A 27505-nucleotide genomic window follows, 5' to 3' on the forward strand; every position below is an offset into this window, starting at 1 on the left:
ATTTCTAGACTCTATTCTTTGTATGGGGCAGAATTGTGAGCTGCTTTACGACCTGTGCAGAGATCATTCTACAGGAAGGGGCAGGCTGAGCTCATATTGTCTTCTCTATCTACAGGCAGGGAGGAGGCTGAGCTCATATTGTCTTCTCTATCTACAGGCAGGGAGGAGGCTGAGCTCATATTGTCTTCTCTATCTACAGGTAGGGAGGAGGCTGAGCTCAAATTGTCTTCTCTACCTACAGGTAGGGAGGAGGCTGAGCTCATATTGTCTTCTCTATCTACAGGAAGGGGCAGGCTGAGCTCATATTGTCTTCTCTATCTACAGGTAGGGAGGAGGCTGAGCTCATATTGTCTTCTCTATCTACAGGTAGGGAGGAGGCTGAGCTCATATTGTCTTCTCTATCTACAGGTAGGGAGGAGGCTGAGCTCATATTGTCTTCTCTACCTACAAGTAGGGAGGAGGCTGAGCTCATATTGTTTCTCTATCTACAGGTAGGGAGGAGGCTGAGCTCATATTGTCTTCTCTACCTACAGGTAGGGAGGAGGCTGAGCTCATATTGTCTTCTCTATCTACAGGTAGGGAGGAGGCTGAGCTCATATTGTTTCTCTATCTACAGGTAGGGAGGAGGCTGAGCTCATATTGTGTTGTCTACTTCTCTATCTACAGGTAGTGAGGAGGCTGAGTGCCTATTGTCTTCTCTATCTAAAGAAGGGGGAGGGGACTGAGCTCCTACCGTCTATCTACAGAGAAGGGGAGGCTGAACTCCTACTGTCTTCTTTATCTACAGGTAGTGAGGAGGCTGCGTGCCTATTGTCTTCTCTATCTAAAGGGGGGGCTGAGCTCCTATTGTCTATCTACAGAGGGGGAGGCTGAGCTTCTATTGTCTTCTCTTTCTATGGCGGGGGCTGAGCTCCTATTGTCTACTCTCTCTCTACAGAGAGAGAGAGGCTGCGCACCTATTGTCTTCTCTATCTATTGAGAGAGGGAGGCTGGGCTCCTATTGTCTTCTCTATCTATAGAAAGGGTGTAGCTGAGCTCCTATTGTCTTCTCTATTTCCTGATGTCACCATTGCTGTACAGATCACTTCCCAGCAGCCTCCTCCTTATCATCACATACAACAGGAAGTCCAGACTCCCATCTTAGAATTAGCCCTAGTGGTGAGAATAGATTTCAGGATTATTTCCTAATACAGATATGCAGAAAAAACATCACTAAAAACTCTTAAAAATATGTTTTACATAAAAACATGATGAAAAAATAAATATTTGTGCCCTTGGTTATGCGCAGCTTCTGTCCGACCTTGAACAGCGCCCGACACCCGCCACTCACCTAACACACATTTGTGCCAAACAAACCTTCCTTATCCTATAAAGTAATAATATATATCTGGAAAGGTGTGTGGGGGAAGGGGGGGAAGGGGGGAGACAGGAGGGTGTAGGGTGGGGGGGTGGGGTGGATGCCGTATTTGATGACAAGAATGTGCGCGGTGATGGCATGTCAGGCTTCATTTGAAGGGAGAAGACGAATGGTTTAATATCACCGCTGCAGAATTAACGTTATCCCATAGATCAAGAAACCATAAAGCTTCTGACAAATTCATTCGGTAAAACCGGCGTATATTACAGCTAACAGGACGCGCGACGCCGCGAGGAGGAAGGTGATGATGCCAAACGAGATGGAGAAGCATGTAAGTGAACACAGAGACCGCAGAGATAACCGGAGGTCATTATTAGTGACTGTGCTGGACGTTCCTGCTGTGAGAGGGGTAGAGGGAGCCGCTCCAGTCTGGACACGGAATTCCAAAAGGTTGATTTTTTTCCCCCCGGTTTTTGTATAAAGCCCCCTCTATATAGCTCTATGCGAGAGGGTTAGGGAATAGAGCTATATGGAGAGGATGTGGCGCCACTGTGGAGAAGAGCTGGGGCTCCATACAGGAGATCACGGGGGCCCAAGGACTCGGACTCCTTCCCCGAACCCCGCCCACCCCCCCACCCACCCCCGCCCGGCGTTACGTTTTTGCCCACAATACTTCTCCTTTTAAGGTGCTTCCCAGAACTTTTATATAGTCAACCTATCTTTAAGCACCTAGTCTCAGTCCTGGGACTTGCTGCAATATAGTGTTTAAAGGGGTATTCCAGGGGGAAAAAAATATTTTTTATATCAACTGGCTCCAGAAAGTTTAACAGATTTGTAAATTACTTCTATTACAAAATCTTAATCCTTTCCATAATTATCAGCTGCTGAAGTTGAGTTGTTGTTTTCTGTCTGGCCACAGTGCTCTCTGCTGACATCTCTGCTTGTCTCGGGAACTGCACAGAGTAGAAGAGGTTTGCTATGGGGATTTGCTTCTAAACTGGGCGGTTCCCGAGACACGTGTCATCAGAGAGCACTTAAAGGGGTACTCCGGTGAAAATTTTTTTTTTTTTTTTTTTTTTTAAATCAACTGGTACCAAAAAGGTAAACAGATTTGTAAATGACTTCTATAAAAAAAAAATCTTAATCCTTCTTGTACTTATTAGCTGCTGAATACTACAGCGGAAATTATTTTCTTTTTGAAACACAGACCAGTCTGCTGACATCATGAGCACAGTGCTCTCTGCTGACATCTCTGTCCATTTTATGAACTGTCCAGAACAGCATATGTTTGCTATGGGGATTTCCTTTTACCCTGGACAGTTCCTAAAAATGGACAGAGATGTCAGCAGAGAGCACTGTGCTCGTGATGTCAGCAGACAGGTCTGTGTTTCAAAAAGAAAATAATTTCCGCTGTAGTATTCAGCAGCTAATAAGTACAGGAAGGATTAGGATTTTTTTAACAGAAGTCATTTACAAATCTGTTTACCTTTTTGGTACCAGTTGATTTAATAAAAAAAAAAAAGTTTTTCACCGGAGTACCCCTTTAAGTGCTCTCTGATGACACGTGTCTCGGGAACCACCCAGTTTAGAAGCAAATCCCCAGAGCAAACCTCTTCTACTCTGTGCAGTTCCCGAGACAAGCAGAGATGTCAGCAGAGAGCACTGTGCTCGTGATGTCAGCAGAGAGCTCTGTGTTTCAAACGGAAAAGAATTTCCACTGTAGTATTCAGCAGCTAATAAGTACAGGAAGGATTAAGATTTTTTTAATAGAAGTAATTTACAAATCTGTTTAACTTTCTGGCACCAGTTGATTTTAGGGGGGGAAAAAAAGTTTTTCACCGGAGTACCCCTTTAAGACAGAAAAGAACAACTCAACTCCAGCAGCTCATAAGTACTGAAAGGATTAAAAAAATAATTTATAGAAATAATTTACAAATCTGTTTAACTTTCTGGCACCAGTTGATTTTAGGGGGGGGGGGGAAAGTTTTTCACCGGAGTACCCCTTTAAGACAGAAAACAACAACTCAACTTCAGCAGCTCATAAGTACGGAAAGGATTAATATTTTTTTTTTTATAGAAATAATTTACAAATCTGTTTAACTTTCTGGAACCAGTTGATAAATAAAAAAAAAGTTTTTTTTCCTGGAATACCCCTTTAATATCCGAGTGAAGTGGGCAGCAGCACTGCATTAGTCTATGGCAGTGGTCTCAAAACTGTGGACCTCCAGATGTTGCAAAACTACAACTCCCAGCATGCCCGGACAGTTGTTGCCAAATCTGATGCATGTTGGAGCAGAGTGGCCCCCACCCTTGGATCCGTGCGGAAGTGCAGAACTACAAATTCCAGCACGCCCGGACAGCCGTTGGCTGTCCGGGCGTGCTGGAAATTGTAGTTCTGCACTTCCGCACGTCTCCGAGGGTGGGGGCCACTCTGCCCCAACGTGTATTTAGTATCAGATCTGAAGTGACCCAGAACCTTGGAGCAGCTGCCGCTATCTCCTAATGACCCCCGCCGCCCGCGGTTCATCGTCAGACGATCAGTCCGATCGGTAAAGTCCGCCGCCGCTCACGCGCTCCTCCTGATCGTTACAGGACGACTTCCAGGTTTTACTTTAGGAACCAGCAAAGTTCTAAAGAAAACGAAAATCTGATTTGTCATGAAAAATCGATTGTATTAAAATTGCGACCGGGAGCGAAGGCCTAAGAGCGCGACTTAATGTGTTCGGCGGCAGCCATCCGTCATGGTGACGCGCGGAGAGATGAAAAAGAGGAGCCCGAAGTCGTCTTATCAATCTTGACTGCAGGCGATAAACATTACGATGAACTCCGGGAGGACGACACGGCGAAGGGAAGAACGCGGTGAGACTCTTAAAGGGGTACTCCCATGGAAAACTTTTTTTTTTTTTTTTTTTTAATCAACTGGTGCCAGAAAGTTAAACAGATTTGTAAATCACTTCTATTAAATAATCTTAATCCTTCCAGTACTTTTTAGGGGCTGTATACTAAAGAGAAATCCAAAAATAAATGCATTTCCTCTGATGTCCTGACCACACTGCTCTCTGCTGACCTCTGCTGTCCATTTTAGGAACTGTCCAGGGCAGCATATGTTTGCTATGGGGATTTTCTCCTTTTCTGGACAGTTCCAAAAATGGACAGCAGAGGTCAGCAGAGAGCACTGTGGTCAGGACATCACAGGAAATGCATTTCTTTTTTGGATTTCTCTTTAGTATACAGCCCCTAAAAAGTACTGGAAGGATTAAGCTTTTTTTAATAGAAGTGATTTACAAATCAGTTTAACTTTCTGGCACCAGTTGATTAAAAAAAAAAAAAAAAAGTTTTCCACGGGTGTACCCCTTTAAAGATGGACGAAGCATTATCGCACGTATGGCGATATTAATCCTTCCAGTACTTATCAGCTGTTATAGGCTGTACAGGAAGTTTTCTTTTCTTTTTGGATTTCCTTTCTTTATGACCACAGAGCTCTCTGCTGACACCTGTCTGTCTGTCTCAGGAACTGTCCAGAGTAGAAGCAAATCCCCATAACAAACCTCTCCTGCTCTGGAAAGTTCATAAAATGGACAGAGGTGTCAGCAGAGAGCACTGTGGTAAGACAGAAAGGAAATTCAAAAATAAAAATACTTCCTCTGTAGTATACAGCAGCTGATAAGTACTGGAAGGATTACGTTTTTTAAATAGAAGTAATTTACAAATCTGTTTAACTTTCTTTAAAAAAAAAAAAAGTTTTCCAGTGGAGTACCCCTTTAAGATCATTGCGGTCCATTCTCATGTGTTGCACACCAGTTCCGGGGTGAGGGGCTTGTAGATTGGATACCAATTTCTACACAAACATCACAAAAATCACATTACAAAACTGCATCAATCTGCAGTAAAAAAGTACAATCTTTCTGTGTGAATACAGCGCAACAACTAATACTCTTCTAAATGTGAACAAACTACAACAAAAAGCTAAAAAAAATATGCCCATCATCACTAATTCTACAGCGGCACCTGTTTTATCTAAACACGGCTGCATTCATGTGTTTCATCACTGTAAATAGGTCATGTGATCAACATTGTGACCCACAGAAAATCCCCGTGCTTAACGTAAGTGGTCCAGCTCGCTCTGTATACTGCTGCTATCTCTATGGGATCAGGATATATAGTAGTTGTACCCATCCCCTTCAGCTCTATCTGTATACTGCTGCTATCTCTATTTGATCAGGATATATAGTAGTTATACACCTCCTCTACAGCTCTATCTGTATACTGCTGCTATCTCTACGGGATCAGGATATATAGTAGTTATACACCTCCCCTCTAGCTCTATCTGTATACTGCTGTTATCTTTATTGGATCAGGATATATAGTAGTTGTACCCATCCCCTTCAGCTCTATCTGTATACTGCTGCTATCATCTCTATGGAATCAGGATATATAGTAGTTATACACCTCCCCTCCTGCTCTATCTGTATACTGCTGCTGCTATCTCTATGGATCAGGATATATAGTAGTTATACACCTCCTCCAGCTCTATCTGTATACTGCTGCTATCTCTATGGGATCAGTATATATAGTCCTTATACACCTCGCCTCCAGCTCTATCTGTATACTGCTGCTATCCAAAAACTCTTTCCCTACATGCTGGGAGTTGTAGTTTTGCAAAAGCCGGAGACACACTGATTGGAAACACTTGTGTAATGTTAGGTGACGCCGGCGTCTTATCCCTTCCGCACTTCATGTATAATAAGATGAGAAGAGAATATTTGGAAATTTATAACAATATTACTGCAATTTCCTTCTACACCAGAGCAAGTGAACAGTTTAGGACACCCCCGGATCTGTCTGAGCTATGAGGATCCGCTGCAGGATACGATCACAGGGTTTATACGTGAGCCATGGTGCACAGGTGGCTGCTCTATGAGATCGGGGCCCCCCAGGGATGGAGCAGCGTTATTAGTAGGACACAAAGCCCCGCTTACTATTCATGGAATATTCTAATCTCATCTTCTGTTATTCACAGAAACAATGGAGATCCGGACAATGATGGATTCTGCCTCCCGAAGAGCGGAGGGCGTCCCAGAGGAATTGGGGCGAACGAAAGAGACCGATCCGGAGGAGGTGTGAGGGTCTGTGGGGATACGGGTGATGATAAAGCACAGAGATAGCCAGAACGGCGACCAAATACAGGGGAGCATACCGCCAAGACAAATACAAAACCACAAAAAGAAGATGGGAGCAGCACTATATATATATATATATATATATATATATATATATCAAAACCTGTCCCCCAGTCACCACACAGAGGTGGTCTCACTTCAGATGGAGCTTATAGCCTCTATATGGATGACATGCCACGTGCATATATACATTACATACATATAACTATAATACTGCCCCTATATACAAGAATATATCTACTATAATACTGCTCCTATATACAAGAATATATCTACTATAATACTGCTCCTATATACAAGAATATAACTACTATAATACTGCCTCCTATATACAGGAATATAACTACTATAATACTGTTCCTATATACAAGAATATATCTACTATAATACTGCCTCCTATATACAAGAATATAACTACTATAATACTGCTCCTATATACAAGAATATAACTACTATAATACTGCTCCTATATACAAGAATATAATTACTATAATACTGCCCCTATATACAAGAATATAACTACTATAATACTGCTCCTATAAACCAGAATATAACTACTATAAAACTGCCCCCTATATACAAGAATATAACTACAATAATACTGCTCCTATATACAAGAATATAACTACTATAATACTGCTGCTATATACAAGAATATAACTACTATAATACTGCTCCTATATACAAGAATATAACTACTATAATACTGCTCCTATATACAAGAATATAACTACTATAATACTGCTCCTATATACAAGAATTTAACTACTATAATAATACCTCCTATATACAAGAATTTAACTACTATAATACTGCTCCTATATACAAGAATATAACTACTATAATACTGCTCCTATATACAAGAATATAACTACTATAATACTGCTCCCATATACAAGAATATAACTACTATAATACTGCTCCCATATACAAGAATATAACTACTATAATACTGCTCCTATATACAAGAATATAACTACTATAATACTGCTCCTATATACAAGAATATAACTACTATAATACTGCTCCTATATACAAGAATATAACTACTATAATACTGCTCCTATATACAAGAATATAATTACTATAATACTGCCCCTATATACAAGAATATAACTACTATAATACTGCTCCTATATACAAGAATATAATTACTATAATACTGCCCCTATATACAAGAATATAACTACTATAATACTGCTCCTATATAGAAGAATATATCTACTATAATACTGCTCCTATATACAAGAATATAACTACTATAATACTGCTACTATATACAAGAATATAACTACTATAATACGGTTCCTATATACAAGAATATATCTACTATAATACTGCCTCCTATATACAAGAATATTACTACTATAATACTGCCTCCTATATACAAGAATATTACTACTATAATACTGCCTCCTATATACAAGAATATATCTACTATAATACTGCCTCCTATATACAAGAATATAACTACTATAATACTACCTCCTATATACAAGAATATAACTAATATAATGCTGCTCCTATATACAAGAATATATCTACTATAATACTGCCCCTATATACAAGAAAATAACTACTATAATACTGCCTCCTATATACAAGAATATAACTACTATAATACTGCCTCCTATATACAAGAATATGTCTACTATAATACTGCTCCTATATACAAGAATATAACTACTATAATACTGCCTCCTATATACAAGAATATATCTACTATAATACTGCCCCTATATACAAGAATATAACTACTATAATACTGCTCCTATATACAAGAATATAACTACTATAATACTGCCCCCTATATACAAGAATATAACTACTATAATACTGCTCTTATATACAATATAACTACTATAATACTGTCTCCTATATACAAGAATATAACTACTATAATACTGCTGCTATATACAAGAATATAACTACTATAATACTGCTCCCTATATACAAGAATATAACTACTATAATACTGCTCCTATATACAAGAATATAACTACTATAATACTGCCTCCTATATACAAGAATATAACTACTATAATACTGCTCCTATATACAAGAATATAACTACTATAATACTGCTCCTATATACAAGAATATAACTACTATAATACTGCTCCTATATACAAGAATATAACTGCTATAATACTGCCCCCTATATACAAGAATATAACTACTATAATACTGCTGCTATATACAAGAATATATGTAATGTACGTTTCTTTGTTTTTGCATTTTTCCGTTTTAGGCCCTGTTCAGACCTTGTTTTTCAAGCATTATCTGTTTTCTGTGATTTTCCTCCAGGCGTGGAAGAGTTAATCCTTTTACCCAACTACAAGGTGGGTGTGTCTATATATCTCCAGCTCAGTCTCCATTTTAGTTGCTGGTTATATAGTGCAATACACTTTGCTTGTGCAATAATGCTGCATTATACTTTGTCTGCTTGAGCATTTACCTTGTATTTATCATGTGAGTTTATCCGGATTTTTAGCCATGGTTATATAGCCTGCTCCTTGTATTTTGGTCTGTGTTTCATTAGTCAGTTTTAGGATTGGTATGTCTGTTGTGCTATGTTGCTGTTCACACTGAGTTTTCTTGTATCTGTTTTCTGAGTTTTTGTAACAAGACATCTCTGTGACCTTTTAATGGGACTCTGGGGAATTGAGTTTTAATACAAGAGATCTCTGTGCTCCATGGTGGACTCTGGGAGATTGAGTTCAAGTATCAAGACATTCCTGTGTTTTCTGGAGGTTTTCTGGGGGATTGAGTTTTTATTCCTGTTTGTTCCTGGAGTCTTTGCGGACTCCTCTGTTTTACCAGTCTTGTGTCCTGGACCTAATCTGTTTGTTAGTTATCTGTGTCCAATGTGAATAGTGTTCTATATTTATATCCTGATTGGTTGATCTGATCTTTGTCCTATGTTCCTTATCAGTTTGCCTTTTTAGATTCTGCCCTGTTAGTATTTGTATCCTGTCTGGTTGTCTGGTAGTTTTCCGTTTCTGTTCTGTAAAAAACTGTTTATTATTTGTTCTTACGCCACTGCACTGTAGTGCAGGGAGGTACCGGCTCAAAGTTGTCGATCCATCACTTAGGATGGATTGGCAAGTAGGTAGGGTGATAGTTTTTAGGGTCCGCTTAGGGCTCACTCTCTCTGTCCCCCGAGTCTGTCATGACATATAACTACTATAATACTGCCTCCTATATACTGGATTATGAGTACAGTACTAGGATACTTATCTTATGTATTATAAATAAGGTCTTATAGGGGGTGTTACAGGACAATGTTTGGTGTCCAGTAAGACATGATGGTTGCAGTACTTTCCCATAGACCCCTTGCTCAGATGAGTGGTGTGGGATGTGAAGGGTTACAGTAGCGGATGCCCAGGCTCTCCAGGGGCCGGCGGTGGCACTCACAGATGCCATGTTTTATTTAATACACACTCTCTCAGTAACCACTTGTTCTAATTGGCGAGGCAAAGCCATGTCCCCGAAGCGCACAGCTCATTACATTCACCGTGGATTACGGGGGGAAAAAAAACACTACGAAACAAACTGCATTGAAATCTACAAATTAAGGGCTCAGGCGTGCGCGGCACGGACACGGAATTAGATTGTAATATAGAGAACAGTCCACAGGGAAAGGAAACCTGGAGCTACCTGAGCGGAGCGCTGCTCCGGCCCCCAGCAAACTCCATCCAAACATAAAACCAAAGGCGCAAAACAAAGGTCAGGACGACTGGAGCCGCAACAAATAAACGGGGAAAAGAAGGATTCTCCAACAGGAATATAAATAGAAGAATATTACATACAAAGGTCTAATGGGAAGATAAGACCAGAAACATCCTGACTGCACAGTGTGAACTGCACCCAACAGAAACTTCACCTCTAATGCATTATGTCTGGTACTCTAATCCCCTCCAGAGCTGCATTCACTATTCTTATACCCCAGTCACATCCAGAGCTGTATTCATTATTCGTATATTCCAGTCACCTCCACAGCTGCATTTACTATTCTTATTCTCCAGTCACCTCTAAAGCTGTATTCACTATTCTGATACTCCAGTCACCTCCAGACCTGTATTCACTATTCTTATACTCCAGTCACCTCCAGAGCTGTATTCACTATTCTTATACTCCAGTCACCTCCAGAGCTGTATTCACTATTCTTATACTCCAGTCACCTCCAGAGCTGTATTCACTATTCTTATACTTCAGTCACCTCCAGAGCTGTATTCACTATTCTTATACTCCAGTCATATCCAGAGCTGTATTCATTATTCTTATACTCCAGTCACATCCAGAGCTGTATTCCCTATTCTTATATTCCAGTCACCTCCAGAGCTGTATTCACTATTCTTATACTCCAGTCACCTCCAGAGCTGTATTCACTATTCTTATACTCCAGTCACATCCAGAACTGCATTCACTTTTCTTATACTCCAGTCACCTCAAGAGCTGTATTCACTATTCTTATACTCGTGTCACCTCCAGAGCTGTATTCACTATTCTTATACTCCAGTCACCTCCAGAGCTGTATTTACTATTCTTATACTCCAGTCACCTCCAGAGCTGTATTCACTATTCTTATACTCGTGTCACCTCCAGAGCTGTATTCACTATTCTTATACTCCAGTCACCTCCAGAGCTGTGTTCACTATTCTTATACTCCAGTCACCTCCAGAGCTGTATTCACTATTCTTATACTCCAGTCACCTCCAGAGCTGTATTCACTATTCTTATACTCCAGTCACCTCCAGAGCTGCATTCACTTTTCTTATACTCCAGTCATCTCCAGAGCTGTATTCACTATTCTTATACTCCAGTCACCTCCAGACCTGTATTCACTATTCTTATATTCCAGTCACCTCCAGAGCTGTATTCACTATTCTTATACTCCAGTCACCTCCAGAGCTGTATTCACTATTCTTATACTCCAGTCACATCCAGAACTGCATTCACTTTTCTTATACTCCAGTCACCTCCAGAGTTGTATTCACTATTCTTATACTCCAGTCACCTCCAGAGCTGTATTCACTATTCTTATACTCCAGTCACCTCCAGAGCTGCATTCACTATTCTTATACTCCAGTCACCTCCAGAGCTGTATTCACTATTCTTATACTCCAGTCACCTCCAGAGCTGTATTCACTATTCTTATACTCCAGTCACCTCCAGACCTGTATTCACTATTCTTTTAGCTGCATACTTGACCAACCCCCATTTTAAGTAAAGACACCACTGCACACAAGAGTATAACGGGTGCACTGCATGTGAACACAGCCCTATATACTCCAGGATATAGTCACAGCTGCATTCACATCCCCCCCCCCCCCCCCCCCACCACCACCACATCACACCCAGAGCTGCATTTGCAATTCTGCTGCTTATCACTTGGATTTTATTAGCACTTCAGTGACAAACACTTCACAAACTCTTATCGTGCCGCCAGGAATTGTAGAAACTATTAAGAAATATCTCTGCGCCCTCCACAATGTATCACAAGGAAACCAGAGAAACGGAAGATCCTGAATCTGAGGTTTAGGAAAAACAAAGTAACTTCTCAGATATCAGAGATTAACATTCAGCGTCATCTGAGAACTAAGTGGAGATTTAGCACCAGAACCGCACACTGCATGAATCTACCTAATATACAGGGAGAGTACAGGAACAGCCAGGAGAGACTGAGCAGAGATTAGCTGCACTCACTATTCTGCTGGTGAGGTCACTGTGTACATACATTACATTACTTATCCTGTACTGATCCTGAGTTATATCCTGTATTATACCCCAGAGCTGTACTCACTATTCTGCTGGTGAGGTCACTGTGTACATACATTACATTACTTATCCTGTACTGATCCGGAGTTATATCCTGTATTATACTCCAGAGCTGTACTCACTATTCTGCTGGTGAGGTCACTGTGTACATACATTACATTACTTATCCTGTACTGATCCTGAGTTATATCCTGTATTATACTCCAGAGCTGTACTCACTATTCTGCTGGTGAGGTCATTGTGTACATACATTACATTACTTATCCTGTACTGATCCTGAGTTATATCCTGTATTATACTCCAGAGCTGTACTCACTATTCTGCTGGTGAGGTCACTGTGTACATACATTACATTACTTATCCTGTACTGATCCTGAGTTATATCCTGTATTATACCCCAGAACTGTACTCACTATTCTGCTGGTGAGGTCACTGTGTACATACATTACATTACTTATCCTGTACTGATCCTGAGTGATATCCTGTATTATACTCCAGAGCTGTAGTCACTATTCTGCTGGTGAGGTCACTGTGTACATACATTACTTATCCTGTACTGATCCTGAGTTATATCCTTTATTATACTCCAGAGCTGTACTCACTCTTCTGCTGGTGAGATCACTGTGTATATACATTACATTACTTATCCTGTACTGATCCTGAGTTATATCCTGTATTATACTCCAGAGCTGTACTCACTATTCTGCTGGTGAGGTCACTGAGTACATATATTACATTACTTATCCTGTACTGATCCTGAGTTATATCCTGTATTATACCCCAGAGATATACTCACTATTCTGCTGGTGAGGTCACTATGTACATACATTACATTACTCATCCTGTACTGATCCTGAGTTATATCCTGTATTATACCCCAGAGATATACTCACTATTCTGCTGGTGAGGTCACTGTGTACATATATTACATTACTGATCCTGTACTGATCCTGAGTTATATACTGTATTATACTTCAGAGCTGCACTCGCTATTCTGCTGGTGAGGTCACTGTGTACATACATTACTTATCCTGTACTGATCCTGAGTTATATCCTGTATTATACCCCAGAGCTGTACTCACTATTCTGCTGGTGAGGTCACTGTGTACATACATTACATTACTTATCCTGTACTGATCCTGAGTTATATCCTGTATTATACTCCAGAGCTGCACTCACTATTCTGCTGGTGAGGTCACTATGTACATACATTACATTACTTATCCTGTACTGATCCTGAGTTCACAATATATAATATGGTGAGTGGGATACGGTTTGGGCTCCTGTCCTATTAAACCATCTTGTAGAGCCGAGGTCTCTGAGGCTGATAACATCTTTGTGCCGCTCGTCTCTATCAGCGCCTGACACACTGTGACGACCGCAACAATCACAGCTTAATTGGTCGCCTGTCAGTGAGGGGAAGAACAATGGACACCGCCGCCTTCTACAACCAAACAATCATTGCGGGGGGAGAACAGAACGTTGAATGCTTTTCCGTGTAGACAATTCTTTCCTCTCTGAAGACAATATACAGTATATACCTGTATACATCTGCTTGTCCATCAAATCAAAACACAAGTCTGTAAAGGTGGAGTTAAAAAAGCATTGGGGAAGCCCCTCAGGAATCCATCACAGCAGTGCCCACTCCTCATTATATCACTGCAGAGACCCCCTTTAAGTCCTGCCCCTTTCCATCACTTTTCCAGGTTTCTCCCATATATGTAATCAAGGTCAATTCCATACAGAACACACATCCCAGCAGGGAGTATTGGGGTACACAGGGTATCAGGGGGTACACATCCCGGCTGGGAGTATTGGGGTACACAGGGTATCAGGGGGCACACATCCCCGCAGGGAGTATTGGGGTACACAGGGTATCAGGGGCATACATATCAGCAGGGAGTATTGGGGTACACATGGTATCAGGGGGCACACATCCCCGCAGGGAGTATTGGGGTACACAGGGTATCAGGGGCATACATATCAGCAGGGAGTATTGGGGTACACAGGGTATCAGGGGGTACACATCCCGGCGGGGAGTATTGGGGTACACAGGGTATCAGGGGGCACACATCCCGGCGGGGAGTATTGGGGTACACAGGGTATCAGGGGGCACACATCCCAGCGGGGAGTATTGGGGTACACAGGGTATCAGGGGGCATACATCCCAGCAGGGAGTATTGGGGTACACAGGGTATCAGGGGGCATACATCCCAGCAGGGAGTATTGGGGTACACAGGGTATCAGGGGGCATACATCCCAGCAGGGAGTATTGGGGTACACAGGGTATCAGGGGGTACACATCCCGGAGGGGAGTATTGGGGTACACATGGTATCAGGGGGCATACATCCCAGCAGGGAGTATTGGGGTACACAGGGTATCAGGGGGCATACATCCCAGCAGGGAGTATTGGGGTACACAGGGTATCAGGGGGCATACATCCCAGCAGGGAGTATTGGGGTACACAGGGTATCAGGGGGCATACATCCCAGCAGGGAGTATTGGGGTACACAGGGTATCAGGGGGTACATATCTCGGCGGGGAGTATTGGGGTACACAGGGTATCAGGGGGCATACATCCCAGCAGGAAGTATTGGGGTACACAGGGTATCAGGGGGTACACATCCCGGCGGGGAGTATTGGGGTACACATGGTATCAGGGGGCACACATCCCAGCGGGGAGTATTGGGGTACACATGGTATCAGGGGGCACACATCCCGGCGGGGAGTATTGGGGTACACATGGTATCAGGGGGCACACATCCCAGCAGGGAGTATTGGGGTACACATGGTATCAGGGGGCACACATCCCAGCAGGGAGTATTGGGGTACACATGGTATCAGGGGGCACACATCCCAGCAGGGAGTATTGGGGTACACATGGTATCAGGGGGCACACATCCCAGCAGGGAGTATTGGGGTACACATGGTATCAGGGGGCACACATCCCAGCAGGGGGTATTGGGGTACACATGGTATCAGGGGGCACACATCCCGGCGAGGAGTATTGGGGTACACAGGGCATCAGGGGGCATACATCCCGGCGGGGAGTATTGAGGTACACAGGATATCAGGGGAACACATCCCAGCGGGGAGTATTGGAGTACACATGGTATTAGGGGGCACACATCCCGGCAAGGAGTATTGGGGTACACAGGGTATCAGGGGACACATCCCAGCAGGGAGTATTGGGGTACACATGGTATCAGGGGCACACATCCCAGCAGGGGGTATTGGGGTACACATGGTATCAGGGGGCACACATCCCAGCGAGGAGTATTGGGGTACACAGGGCATCAGGGGGCATACATCCCGGCGGGGAGTATTGGGATACACAGGATATCAGGGGAACACATCCCAGCGGGGAGTATTGGGGTACACAGGGTATCAGGGGGCACACATTCCAGCAGGGAGTATTGGGGTACACAGGATATCAGGGGCACACATCCCGGCGGGGAGTATTGGGGTACACAGGATATCAGGGGCACACATCCCGGCGGGGAGTATTGGGGTACACAGGGTATCAGGGGGCACACATCCCGGCGGGGTGTATTGGGGTACACAGGATATCAGGGGAACACATCCCGGCGGGGAGTATTGGGGTACACAGGATATCAGGGGGCACACATCCCAGCGGGGAGTATTGGGGTACACAGGCTATCAGGGGGCACACATCCCAGCGGGGAGTATTGGGGTACACAGGCTATCAGGGGGCACACATCCCAGCGGGGAGTATTGGGATACACAGGATATCAGGGGCACACATCCCAGCGGGGAGTATTGGGGTACACAGGGTATCAGGGGCACACATCCCAGCGGGGAGTATTGGGGTACACAGGGTATCAGGGGGCACACATCCCAGCGGGGAGTATTGGGGTACACAGGATATCAGGGGCACACATCCCAGCGGGGAGTATTGGGGTACACAGGATATCAGGGGCACACATCCCAGCGGGGAGTATTGGGGTACACAGGGTATCAGGGGGCACACATCCCAGCGGGGAGTATTGGGGTACACAGGGTATCAGGGGCACACATCCCAGCGGGGAGCATTGGGGTACACAGGGTATCAGGGGGCACACATCCCAGCGGGGAGTATTGGGGTACACAGGATATTAGGGGCACACATCCCAGCGGGGAGTATTGGGGTACACAGGCTATCAGGGGGCACACATCCCAGAGGGGAGTATTGGGGTACACAGGATATCAGGGGCACACATCCCAGCGGGGAGTATTGGGGTACACAGGGTATCAGGGGGCACACATCCCAGCGGGGAGTATTGGGGTACACAGGGTATCAGGGGGCACACATCCCAGCGGGGAGTATTGGGGTACACATGGTATCAGGGGGCACACATCCCAGCAGGGAGTATTGGGGTACACATGGTATCAGGGGGCACACATCCCAGCAGGGAGTATTGGGGTACACATGGTATCAGGGGGCACACATCCCAGCAGGGAGTATTGGGGTACACATGGTATCAGGGGGCACACATCCCAGCAGGGAGTATTGGGGTACACATGGTATCAGGGGGCACACATCCCAGCAGGGGGTATTGGGGTACACATGGTATCAGGGGGCACACATCCCGGCGAGGAGTATTGGGGTACACAGGGCATCAGGGGGCATACATCCCGGCGGGGAGTATTGAGGTACACAGGATATCAGGGGAACACATCCCAGCGGGGAGTATTGGAGTACACATGGTATTAGGGGGCACACATCCCGGCAAGGAGTATTGGGGTACACAGGGTATCAGGGGACACATCCCAGCAGGGAGTATTGGGGTACACATGGTATCAGGGGCACACATCCCAGCAGGGGGTATTGGGGTACACATGGTATCAGGGGGCACACATCCCAGCGAGGAGTATTGGGGTACACAGGGCATCAGGGGGCATACATCCCGGCGGGGAGTATTGGGATACACAGGATATCAGGGGAACACATCCCAGCGGGGAGTATTGGGGTACACAGGGTATCAGGGGGCACACATTCCAGCAGGGAGTATTGGGGTACACAGGATATCAGGGGCACACATCCCGGCGGGGAGTATTGGGGTACACAGGATATCAGGGGCACACATCCCGGCGGGGAGTATTGGGGTACACAGGGTATCAGGGGGCACACATCCCGGCGGGGTGTATTGGGGTACACAGGATATCAGGGGAACACATCCCGGCGGGGAGTATTGGGGTACACAGGATATCAGGGGGCACACATCCCAGCGGGGAGTATTGGGGTACACAGGCTATCAGGGGGCACACATCCCAGCGGGGAGTATTGGGGTACACAGGCTATCAGGGGGCACACATCCCAGCGGGGAGTATTGGGATACACAGGATATCAGGGGCACACATCCCAGCGGGGAGTATTGGGGTACACAGGGTATCAGGGGCACACATCCCAGCGGGGAGTATTGGGGTACACAGGGTATCAGGGGGCACACATCCCAGCGGGGAGTATTGGGGTACACAGGATATCAGGGGCACACATCCCAGCGGGGAGTATTGGGGTACACAGGATATCAGGGGCACACATCCCAGCGGGGAGTATTGGGGTACACAGGGTATCAGGGGGCACACATCCCAGCGGGGAGTATTGGGGTACACAGGGTATCAGGGGCACACATCCCAGCGGGGAGCATTGGGGTACACAGGGTATCAGGGGGCACACATCCCAGCGGGGAGTATTGGGGTACACAGGATATTAGGGGCACACATCCCAGCGGGGAGTATTGGGGTACACAGGCTATCAGGGGGCACACATCCCAGAGGGGAGTATTGGGGTACACAGGATATCAGGGGCACACATCCCAGCGGGGAGTATTGGGGTACACAGGGTATCAGGGGGCACACATCCCAGCGGGGAGTATTGGGGTACACAGGGTATCAGGGGGCACACATCCCAGCGGGGAGTATTGGGGTACACAGGATATCAGGGGCACACATCCCAGCGGGGAGTATTGGGGTACACAGGGTATCAGGGGGCACACATTCCAGCAGGGAGTATTGGGGTACACAGGATATCAGGGGCACACATCCCGGCGGGGAGTATTGGGGTACACAGGGTATCAGGGGGCACACATCCCAGCGGGGTGTATTGGGGTACACAGGATATCAGGGGCACACATCCCGGCGGGGAGTATTGGGGTACACAGGATATCAGGGGGCACACATCCCAGCGGGGAGTATTGGGGTACACAGGATATCAGGGGGCACACATCCCAGCGGGGAGTATTGGGGTACACAGGCTATCAGGGAGCACACATCCCAGCGGGGAGTATTGGGGTACACAGGATATCAGGGGCACACATCCCAGCGGGGAGTATTGGGGTACACAGGGTATCAGGGGCACACATCCCAGCGGGGAGTATTGGGGTACACAGGGTATCAGGGGGCACACATCCCAGCGGGGAGTATTGGGGTACACAGGATATCAGGGGCACACATCCCAGCGGGGAGTATTGGGGTACACAGGATATCAGGGGCACACATCCCAGCGGGGAGTATTGGGGTACACAGGGCATCAGGGGGCATACATACCGGCGGGGAGTATTGGGGTACACAGGATATCAGGGGGCACACATCCCAGCGGGGAGTATTGGGGTACACAGGATATCAGGGGCACACATCCCAGCGGGGAGTATTGGGGTACACAGGGTATCAGGGGCACACATCCCAGCGGGGAGTATTGGGGTACACAGGGTATCAGGGGGCACACATCCCAGCGGGGAGTATTGGGGTACACAGGATATTAGGGGCACACATCCCAGCGGGGAGTATTGGGGTACACAGGGGGCACAGGACACTACTCACCTGCAAAACATTTTGAACACAGATTCATCGTCTTACTGGACCTGGAAGAGAAGAAAAAAAAATACATTAAATCCCTGCAAATACAGGCGAGTTCATGCATTGTAGAATCCACTAATTACATATATATATATATATATATATATATCTATAGTCAACATCTATGTACACACACACACAAACACATATATATATATATATACACTGTAGTTAATAGTTGATGGAACAAATATTTCTTAAGATTCCACCTCCTCCTCCAGACTCCTCCTCCTATTATCCCCTCCTCCAGACTCCTCCTCCTATTATCCCCTCCTCCAGACTCCTCCTCCTATTATTCCCTCCTCCAGACTCCTCCTCCTATTATCCCCTCCTCCAGACTCCTCCTCCTATTATCCCCTCCTCCAGACTCCTCCTCCTATTATCCCCTCCTCCAGACTCCTCCTACTCTTATGCCCTTCTCCAGACTCCTCCTCCTCTTATGCCCTTCTCCAGACTCCTCCTCCTGTTATCCCCTCCTCCATACTCCTCCTCCTATTCCCTTCTCCATACTCCTCCTCCTATTCCCTTCTCCAGACTCCTCCTCCTCCTCATATCCCCTCATCCAGACTCCTCCTCCTATTATCCCCTCCTCCAGGCTCTTCCTCCTGTTATCCCCTTCTCCAGGCTCTTCCTCCTGTTATCCCCTCCTCCATACTACTCCTCCTATTATCCCCACCTTCATACTACTCCTCCTATTATCCCCTCCTCCAGGCTCTTCCTCCTCTTATCCCCTCCTCCAGGCTCTTCCTCCTCTTATCCCCTCCTCCAGGCTCTTCCTCCTTTTATCCCCATGTCCAGACTCTAATCATAGCTCATAGCTTCATCTCATGAATTATAGTTATGTGCCAGTCACACGTCTGCAATTGGATCCATGATTCAGGGCATTGATAGATGTATCATCATCTTCCTCTACTTGTCAGAGAGAGCGTATAACCACAGTGCGCTATTACACTGATGATACAACGTGCACATGTATCACTATTGGCTCCGCACAGGCTGTACGTGGATCAGAATCTTATGGGGAAAGAGACAGGGAAGAAGGGGGGACATGGGGGTGCTGGGAAACTGGCAATGCAAGAAAAGTAACCAAGTTCTTACAAAGGTTTACAGAATCACTTAAGTTTTAGAAGGTTTTTCTGTAAAAATGCATAGTGGTACAAGCCCTTTAAGCTGACAAGATGGCGTCCTCCGCTTGCGCCTACATGACAGCTCCTGTGCTGTAAGTAATGACCACGTTCAGCCGCCGATATCAGATTCCTGCAAACTTCAAATCTACTATGATAAATTTAGGGGAAAACCCGCTGCCTCAGATAAACCTTCCTGCACTTTAATTACGAGGAGCGGCGGATAAAAACTGATGGGCCCGAGCCGCTCCCCAACCTTCCCAATTATTAGGACGGAGCGAGGCCACCGCGGATGCCGCTCTTTAAAGCTAAAGTGACGGCGCTTTAAATAAACAGCAAAATAGAAAAATAATGATAAAACAAAGTATTAAAAAAAGCTTAATTTGTCAAATCTCTCAGAACAAACCTCACACTGAGCCAAATGGCTGCGTTCTACCGACGTTCCCGCTCCTGGCACCGCGCCGCCAAATAGAAAACATTACTATAAATATTTAGAGCGTTCGCCCAGGCAGAGGGGATGAACAGCCGGATTCATCATCGTGCCAGCCCAAATACATCACCAGCCACAAAGCAGAACTAGTACGGAGAGCGGTGAAATCCTATACAATTAGTAAATCACACCAACAAATGAGAACGTTCACCTCCCGCAAAAAACGTAGCAGCAAATATGACACAGAGCAGACACCTCTATGTGCAGCGCGGATAACATCAGAAATGTGACACTTTACAAATAGAGGGGAAAAGCTACGAAAAAAATTACAACACGCAAAGGGGAAAGAACAAAAACAAAAAACACAAAAATAATTATTCCTGACTACAGAACGCACCAAAGAGTAAAACGTCACATTTGTTATCAGGAGTAGAAATGCACAGTATAAGTGTGAACTACGGCGCATCGAAAACAAGAGGGCGCGTGTTACATGGATTTCCCCTATATTTGGAGGCAGAATATGCCTTAGGAAATACAAACATCTGGAACAGAGTTCAGATCACAAACATGTTTTATCCGAATCTATGTAGAGTCCAAAGGAGGAGGAGGAGGAGGAGAAAGAAGAGAAGAGGAAAAGAAATAGGGAAAGGAAGAAGAGGAAGAAAATGTGAAGGAAGAAGAGGAAGAAAATGTGAAGGAAGAAGAGGAAGAAAATGTGAAGGAAGAAGAGGAAGAAAATGTGAAGGAAGAAGAGGAAGAAAATGTGAAGGAAGAAGAGGAAGAAAATGTGAAGGAAGAAGAGGAAGAGGTGACGGAAGAAGAGGAAGCGGTGACGGAAGAAGAGGAAGAGGTGACAGAAGAAGAGGAAGAGGTGACAGAAGAAGAGGAAGAGGTGAAGAAAGAAGAGGAAGAGGTGATGAAAGAAGAGGAAGAAGTGAAGGAAGAGGATGGGGGGGGGGGGGGGAAGGAGCTCGAGTAATAATGATACCTAGAGAATTGGAAGCTTTAGGGCACACAACAGAATTACATTATAAATTTAGAAGGGGTTCGGGTTCTGGCCAGGAAAGACAAACTGTTAACAATTTGAACACTTTGTATTGCAAGGGTTAATTTCTGCAGCAAATTACATGCAAAAATAATCCTGATCCCGGCTATCACAAAAAACAGCAAGCAGAGATTGTGAAAAAGTGAAATCTATTAGATGCAGAGCTATAGATGAAGATGCACAGGATATCCAGGACATTGGGCGGGCTCTATAAGACCACCAGCCCAGTTAATTTTCCCTCCATCCTTTTCCCGATGGGATCAGAGTGGTGATATTGTAATATCTGATGTGGAGGATAGACGCCTGGTGTCACCGCAGAGCTCCGGTGGAAGGGATTAATCCTCCTACACAGAATAAAGGGCCTTTCTTGTGGGCAATCAAAGACGCACAGAACAATAAGACAGAGGAAAAAACACAAAACAATAAAGCAGAAAGATTATGCGGTCCCAGGGCCTCGCCGCAGGCCACGCCGTACACGCCGAGATCCAGAAAGTTTGGATGTAATTGTTTGAAGGGAAGAATTTTTATTAACTACACTTGTATCTTCCTACATTAGCGGCTGGCCTCCAGAACCAGCAAATTATACCAATGCACCAGTGTATAGACAAAAGACGAAAACCGCGCAGACACAGCAATAAGCGGCGCAACTGTGTGAAGAGTAATTATATCCATTAGAAGGTAGGATCTGACCATACACAGTATCTAAAGGCCGATGTCACACATTCAAAAGAGGACTGGGGGAGGGGATAGTGGAGTAGGAATCAAACAGAAGAAGAGGAAGAGAATACTGGAGGAAGGGACAGTGATGGAGGAGTCTGGAGGAAGGGAAAGGGGAGGAGGATTCTGGAGGAGGGGGCAGGGATGGAGGAGTCTGGAGGAGGGGACAGGAGAGAAGGAGTCTGGAGGAAGGGTCAGGGGAGGAGGAGTCTGGAGGAAGGGACAGGGGAGGAGGAGTCTGGAGGAAAGGACAGGGGAGGAGTAGTCTGGAGGAAAGGACAGGGGAGGAGGAGTCTGGAGGAAAGGACAGGGGAGGAGGAATCTGGAGGAAGGGAAAGTGGAGGAGGAGTCTGGAGGAAGGGAAAGGGGAGGTAGAATTTGGAGGAATATAAAGGGGAGGAGGAGTCTGGAGGAGGGGACAGGGATGGAGGAGTTTGGAGGAGGGGACAGGGATGGAGGAGTCTGGAGGAGGGGACAGGGATGGAGGAGTCTGGATGAGGGGACAGGGATGGAGGAGTCTGGAGGAGGGGACAGGGATGGAGGAGTCTGGAGGAGGGGACAGGGATGGAGGAGTCTGGAGGAGGGGAGAGGGATGGAGGAGTCTGGAGGAGGGGACAGGAGAGAAGGAGTCTGGAGGAAGGGACAGGGGAGGAGGAGTCTGGAGGAAGGGACAGGGGAGGAGGAGTCTGGAGGAAGGAAAAGGGGAGGAGGAGTCCTGCAGAACTGAACAAGGTGGAGGAATATGGAAGAACGAACAACAGAGGAGGAGTCTGAAGAAAGGGATAGATAAGGACTGCTGAGGAAGATACAGCGGAGGTGGAGTGGCTTGGAGGAAGATAAAGAAGAGAAAGAGAAGAGGAAGGTAAAGATGAGGAGGAGTATGGAGGAAGGGACAGCAAAAGAGGAATCTGGCAGAAGAAAGAGCTGAGGAGAGATTTAGCAGACAGGACAGTGGAGGAGGGGTCCAGCAGAAGGGACAGCAGAGGAGTCCTGCCAGTAGAGCAGGAGATTGGAGGAAGGGACAGAGGTGGTGTCTGGTAGCAGTTTACTCCCTCCTCCCCACCGAGAACCTATATACAAAGCCGAGCATGCATGTGTACAAGGGGGAATCATTGGAGGAAGAGCAATTGGCCAAACAACCTTATTCGGGCTCATACCCGACTGTGGATGCGGCACCCCAGTCATCCGGTACACAAAGCGAACGTCGCTCCCTGACAAATGACTGGCGATGCGGCCCCCTCCCATAGACTTGCATTGAGGGGGCGTGATGGCCGTCCCATAGACTTGCATTGAGGGGGCGTAGCCATGACATCACGAGCCTCCGGCGTTGCACCAGACTCTCTAAACGAATGCCGGGTGCAGCAGGAAGATCGCAGGGGGCCTGCGCTGGGGCTTTGGATAGGGGAAAATAAGTCAAGGGGCAGAGTACCCCTTTAACCAGCAGTCTGAAAACTGTGCCCCTCAGCTGTTGTGAAACTACTTACATCAAGTATGCAGTAGTTCCCTAACAGCCATAATGACAAAGGGCGTGAAAATTATGGAACAAATACCAATAATACATTTTCGTTGTGCACTACACGGGATTCCTTGCACCTCATTAGATATTATGAGGTAACCCTGGTGGCTGTACAAGCTCCGGTGATTTGGCTTATGACCAGACAGTAATGTCCCGATGAGGAGTCAGAAGTGAGAGGAGCCCCGTCCATGAGCCAAGGTGCAGATGTAAGATGTTTCAAAAGTGACTCCCGTCTGACAAGGACGACCCCCCCCCCCCCTCGCAGGTTCTAATAACAGGACGGAGACTTGGAAAGAGCCAACAGGGACCTTCACATCACGAATCAGCAGCTTAATATTCCAGTCAGCGTTCCGCGGCCGCTCTCCGCGACATTTGCATATCCCGCGCGTTGATTACAAAACATCCAGCTGTGTTATAATAATTTGATGGAGAATTTTATATTTCCTCAATGGGAATAGAGGCGCCCGGGCTTAATAGGAAGGACAAAGAGGAGAGAGCCGGACACCGCCGGGATCAGACAACTTTATTAACTCCTTGCGGATTACACAGTTCTGTACGTCTTATACGGTTGTTAAGATTATGAAGATGCCAAATATACAGAAGTTTCGGGGCTTTTCAAAAAGCTTTGCTAATTTTTCTTTTTTGTAAACTTTATGAAAATGGGTCCACTCAAAGCTTGGGGGCCACACACCTTTAAAGCGTACCTGTCGCCAAAAAAACTTTTTATATTTTGTTAATCAATGTATTAGAAACAACTTTCTAATTACATGTGATTAACAAAAATGTATCTTAATATATATTTTTTTACTTTTAAAAAACGACCACTAGGGGTCTCCCTACATGTCCCGGCGCATAGAGTTCGGACTCATGCCGGCCTGGCAGCATGAGTCCGAAATGTCAGTGAAGCAGGACACTGAAGAGCACAGCGCAGCTCCCCGCCTGTCAATCAGACAGGCAGGAGCGAGCGCTGTGCCTGCAGCACGGGTGCTCCTGACATGGCCAGCCGCTTCATCTGGCCACATGTCAGATCGGGATCGGGACTTGTACGCTCTGTGTCCCGAAGCAGTCATTCCTTGTCCCTTATTAGCAAGGCAGCACGATGGGACACAGAGCACATCAGTCCCGACATGCTGCCGCGCTACTACGGGACAATGAATGACTGATTAGGGACACAGAGCGTACAAGTCCCGCAAGCTCACTCACCTTGCCGGGGATATCTATTACACTCTGATGTTGAAGAGGGAGAAGGGCGGAAGTGCGGATTGACAGGCTTCAGATGACGTCAAGCCTGCCGGGCCACGCCCCCTTCTTCCCTCACTCACGGCAGGAGCCTGAGCAGCCACAGGGGATCTAAAAAAGGTATTTATATGGGGTTTTGGGTAAAAATATAGACAGGGATAGAGTCAGTGAGAGTCAGGGACAGATTGGGGGGAGGGATTAGGGACAGCTTAGTTGATGATAGGTACTCTTTAAATTGTGGTCAGCCCCACATGCATACAAAGGACAGCGTTTCTCTCCTGACCTTTCCATACACGCAATGAAATGTAACGTTCACAATACCACCCCACACAGAAGACAGCTGATCAGTCCTGGGAATTATTACGATCTCCTGTGTAATGATTTATCGTCTGACAAATGAGCCATCACCCACATATCTCCCTGTGTAGGAGAAGTGACCGACAGCTGATTACAAGAAAGGGCCGCTCAAGCCTTGTAATAGACCATGCTACGAGATTGTTGCTCGTACGGTGTGGTTGGTGCTCGGTTCCTAAGTCTGTGGGCTCAGCTGACTTTGCTCTAATGTGCACTGAAAAACTAAAATAGCCATATAAAACAATCTCTCCTAATCCTTCCATACACAATTCTTCTACTCCAGTCACATTGTTACGAGTAGCGCTGGCCGCGAGCGCACTCCTGCCCCCTCCTCCCATGCTGGCCCTGCTGCGGTTCGCATCTCTCCCGCATGCGAACGCCGGGACGTCACTCACCTCCCCGCGTCTCTGTCCCCTCCGCTGTCCCTGGCCGCCGACGTGTGCATCCCCGCTTCCTAGGGTGTACGTGCGCCGGCTTCCTGTGATTAAAAGGGCCAGCGCACAATTGATTGGTGCTTGTCTGGTCCTGACCTTATTTAACCCCGCACTTCCATTTGACCCCTGCCGGATCTTTGTGCCATTCTGCTTAAGAGAAAGAGTTCTGTTTGTGTCTTGCCTTGTCGTGTATCTGACCCCTTTGCTACGTATCCTGACCTTGCTCCTATGCCGCCTGCCCTCTGACCTCTTGCTATGTGACCTGACCTTGCTACAGAGCTGCCAGTCCTGTCCTCCTGCCAGCCCCTCACTACAACTCAGTCTCATTCCTTCTGTGCCATGCATCTCCTCAGCAGCCTTTGTAGATGAGTCATGCCAGGGGTAGCAACCTGGGAGCCGCCTGCCGCAGCAAGTCCATCCCGCTTTGCAGCAAGCTCTGGTGAAAACCAGCGGCTCCTTAGACTCCGCTCCCTGGTACGGCTCACGCCATCGTCCACAACAAGTATAGTGGATTCACACCACCAGCCGTTACAGTAAGATACAACCATGGATCCCACTGAGGTGCCTTTGCCTAACGTTGCAGAACTCACCAGTATCGTGGCTCAACAGTCGCAGCAGCTTGCTCATCAAGCGCAACAGTTGAATCAATTATCCACAATGAGGCAGCAGCTCCTCTCCGTTCAACAGCAGCAGCCTCAACCTGTTCCTGTGGCTCCTTCGATGTCTGCAGCTTCCCTGCCGACAAAGTACGAATGAGATCCAAATTTGTGCTGAGGGTTTGTGACTCAATGTTCCATGCATCTGGAATTAATGGCTGACCAGTTCCCAATGGAGCGAGCTAAGGTAGCTTTTGTGGTCAGTCTACTCTCCGTGAAATAGTGGAGCAATGGTCGGCACTTATCTGAAAAGTGGTGGTGCACGAGGAAAAAATACTGTAATGTAATAACGGAGGTCCCAGCACTCACCGATGCAAGCAAATGGTATTTATTGTATATCCTAGTCACAGGACGCGTTTCGGTACTTAGCCTTCCTCTGCTGTCAGCAGAGGAAGGCTAAGTGCCGAAACGCGTCCTGTGACTAGGATATACAATAAATACCATTTGCTTGCATCGGTGAGTGCTGGGACCTCCGTTATTACATTACTCTCCGTGAAAGTCCTGGCCTGGGCTACTCCTCTCTGGGATCGAAATGATCCTGTATCTTCCAACTTGCAAGCCTTCCTCTGAGCTTTCCACAGTGTTTTTGAAGAGCCTGCATGTGCCTCCTCGGACAAAACTGCACTACTGAACCTCCCCAAAGGGTAGTCTACTGTTGGTGACTACGCGGTCCAGTTCCACACCCTAGCCTCCGAATTGGCCTGGAATGACGAGGCCCTGTGTGCTACCTTTAAAAAAGGACTTTCCAGTAGAGTGAAGGATGCTCTCGCTGCACGAGATCCTCCATCTTCCCGAGTGACCTCATTCAGTTATCCA

The 27505-nt window shown here is 46.3% G+C and overlaps 1 protein-coding gene across 1 annotated transcript in view; it reads right to left on the reverse strand.

Moving 5' to 3' along the window:
* ZFAND3 (zinc finger AN1-type containing 3) overlaps window positions 1–27505 on the reverse strand; it is a 195824-nt gene that overhangs the window by 110394 nt on the left and 57925 nt on the right. The window contains exon 2 of the mRNA XM_056568669.1: window positions 19139–19179. Within this exon, the coding sequence (XP_056424644.1) occupies window positions 19139–19179 (41 nt within the window). The remainder of the gene's footprint in view (window positions 1–19138; window positions 19180–27505) is intronic.

Source organism: Hyla sarda, chromosome 3 (assembly GCF_029499605.1).
Source record: "Hyla sarda isolate aHylSar1 chromosome 3, aHylSar1.hap1, whole genome shotgun sequence".
NCBI classification, from domain to species: Eukaryota; Metazoa; Chordata; class Amphibia; order Anura; family Hylidae; genus Hyla; species Hyla sarda.